This window comes from Octopus bimaculoides, chromosome 19 (assembly GCF_001194135.2).
Source record: "Octopus bimaculoides isolate UCB-OBI-ISO-001 chromosome 19, ASM119413v2, whole genome shotgun sequence".
Classification (NCBI taxonomy): Eukaryota; Metazoa; Mollusca; class Cephalopoda; order Octopoda; family Octopodidae; genus Octopus; species Octopus bimaculoides.
Window position 1 is genome coordinate 7,985,709 of NC_068999.1, and position 2,345 is coordinate 7,988,053.

General features: G+C 38.4%; 1 protein-coding gene across 1 annotated transcript in view; it reads left to right on the top strand.

Annotated features, from left to right (window-relative positions):
• The window catches only part of LOC106867239 (G-protein coupled receptor 54), a 71,458-nt gene that overhangs the window by 46,709 nt on the left and 22,404 nt on the right, over window positions 1-2,345 (top strand). The window contains exon 2 of the mRNA XM_014912051.2: window positions 1,736-1,857. Within this exon, the coding sequence (XP_014767537.1) occupies window positions 1,736-1,857 (122 nt within the window). The remainder of the gene's footprint in view (window positions 1-1,735; window positions 1,858-2,345) is intronic.

The following is a 2,345-nucleotide window of genomic DNA, read 5'->3' on the forward strand; positions in this document are numbered from 1 at the left end:
ACACACACACACACACACACACACACACATATATATATATATATATATATAAATATATATATATATATATATATATGCATATATACGACGGGCTTCTTTCAGTTTCCGTCTACCAAATCCACTCACAAGGCTTTGGTCGGCTCGAGGCTATAGTAGAAGACACTTGCCCAAGGTGCCACGCAATGGGACTGAACCCGGAACCATGTGGTTGGTAGGCAAGCTACTTACCACACAGCCACTCCTGCGCCTACGTTACAGTGTCAGAAAACGTCCTGCGGTATCTTTTCTAGCTCTTTACATTCAGAGGTCAACTTGGCAGGATTTGAACACAGAACCGAAAGAGCTAGACTAAATACCGTTCAGCAATATGGTTGACGCACAAACGATTATGGCAGCTCACTGCTTTAATCATGAGATTAAAAATTGCGATTAAATTCCACCAAATGCTGTGACTTCTGAGGAACATACTACAATATGCGGACTGGAAGAATACTAAACGAAAATGATATTATTAGAGAGAAATTTGGAAATTCGATGAAAAGATCCATGTGAAGAAGCTATTTAAATTGTATCACCCAACAGCATCTAAATTCCTAAAAATATAGATGTTTCAAACTGAATTATCATATTCCTGTATTACTGCCAGGAAATATCACAGCATGTGTTGAAAGCATTGGTGACACAGAACAGGATATCGATGGATTATCCAGTAGAATTTCTACATAAAAGCATGTGATGACATTTCAGATTCTGTCAGTAAGGTCACCACATGTGTCCAAATAAAAGGTTCTTATCGTTATTATGGTATCTGGCAAGGCACCGAGCAGTCAGAATTATTAGTGCGCCGGGGAAAATGCTTACCTGCATTTCGTCTGTTATTACGTTCTGAGTTAAAATTCCTTCAGGTCGACTTTGCTTTTCATCCCTTCGAGGTCGATAAAATAAGTACCAGTTGAACACAGATGTCTATATAGTCAACTTATCCACTCTGCGAACTTAATGGACTTGTGCCAAAATTTGAAACCGTTATTATTGTATCTAGCATGGCGTCGGACAAAATACTTAGCGACATTTTTTCCGGCTCTTTACACTTTGAGTTCAACTACCGCCGAGGTCGGCATGGTATTTGGTTGTATAGTAAGAGCATTTTACAAACTGACTAAGCGCTTAGCGGCATTTAGTACGCGTTTATATCCTGTGTTCAAATTCTGCCGAGGCAGAATTTGCCTTTCATCCTTTCCAAGCCGATAAAATGAGTACCTACTAAGCACTGGGGCCAATGTAATGACTTATCCCCACCCCGAAGTTGCTGGCCTTGTGCCAAAATTTGGAACTATTATTATTTTAAATGTGAAGGTGCGTTGCCTAGTGGATAAGCTGTTGCACTCACGATCGCTAGATCGTTGGTTCGATTCCCAAACCGGGGAACACGCTGTGTTCTTGAGCAAAACACTTCATTTCACGTTGCTCCAGTCTCCAGTTTCGATTAGTGGTGGAATTGCGACCTGTTTGTCTAGCCAGCAGGGTGGCGTGATTCGAAGGCTAAAATAATGCAAAAGCACATTGTGACCAGCGATGTGTTACAGCATCTGATAGTCTGTCGAAGTATGTGTGGGCAAAAAATAAATATATGTATGCATGCATGTATGGATGGATGCATTTATGTACGTATGTATGTGTTTGTGCATTCATGCTTGTGTATATAACTCTCAAAGGCGCTTCTTTTCTCTTTCAGTTCGCCACATTCTTTACCTTCACCTGGGAGTTTGGAGAATTTCTGTGCAAAGCGGTGTATTATCTTCAGAACGTATCTGCGATTTGTTCGGTGACCACCTTAACAGTCATGAGCGTCGAGAGGTATGTATATGTGTGTGAGTGTATGTATGTGTGTGCGCGCGCTTATGTAGTCTGTTGGTGTATTTCAACTGTAAACGTAAACTCTGTAATGTCCATTTTACCCAGAAGATCTTCCACCCAGGATACTCAAAATGCAAACTTATATAGCGACCTACACTTTTCTCTGCAAAATAGGGATAGTTTATCCTGTTCAGGCTATATTATTAGCATTATTCTGCGATTGAGGATTTAAAATCACTTCTTTAACTTTCTAAAAAGAGACAACTCAACGCTTCTAAAAGCAAACTTCGTTTGTTTATTTACGTTTGTCGTAATTTGAATTTATATTATTATATATGTCGTGTATTTTAAATTGGGTGTGAAGTGAAACAATTGTAGACAATGTTAAATAATTAATAAATTAATTTATATCCTTTGAGTCTCTCCAGTTTCAAACTTATTATTTATATATATATATATATATGTATATATATATATGTATATATATA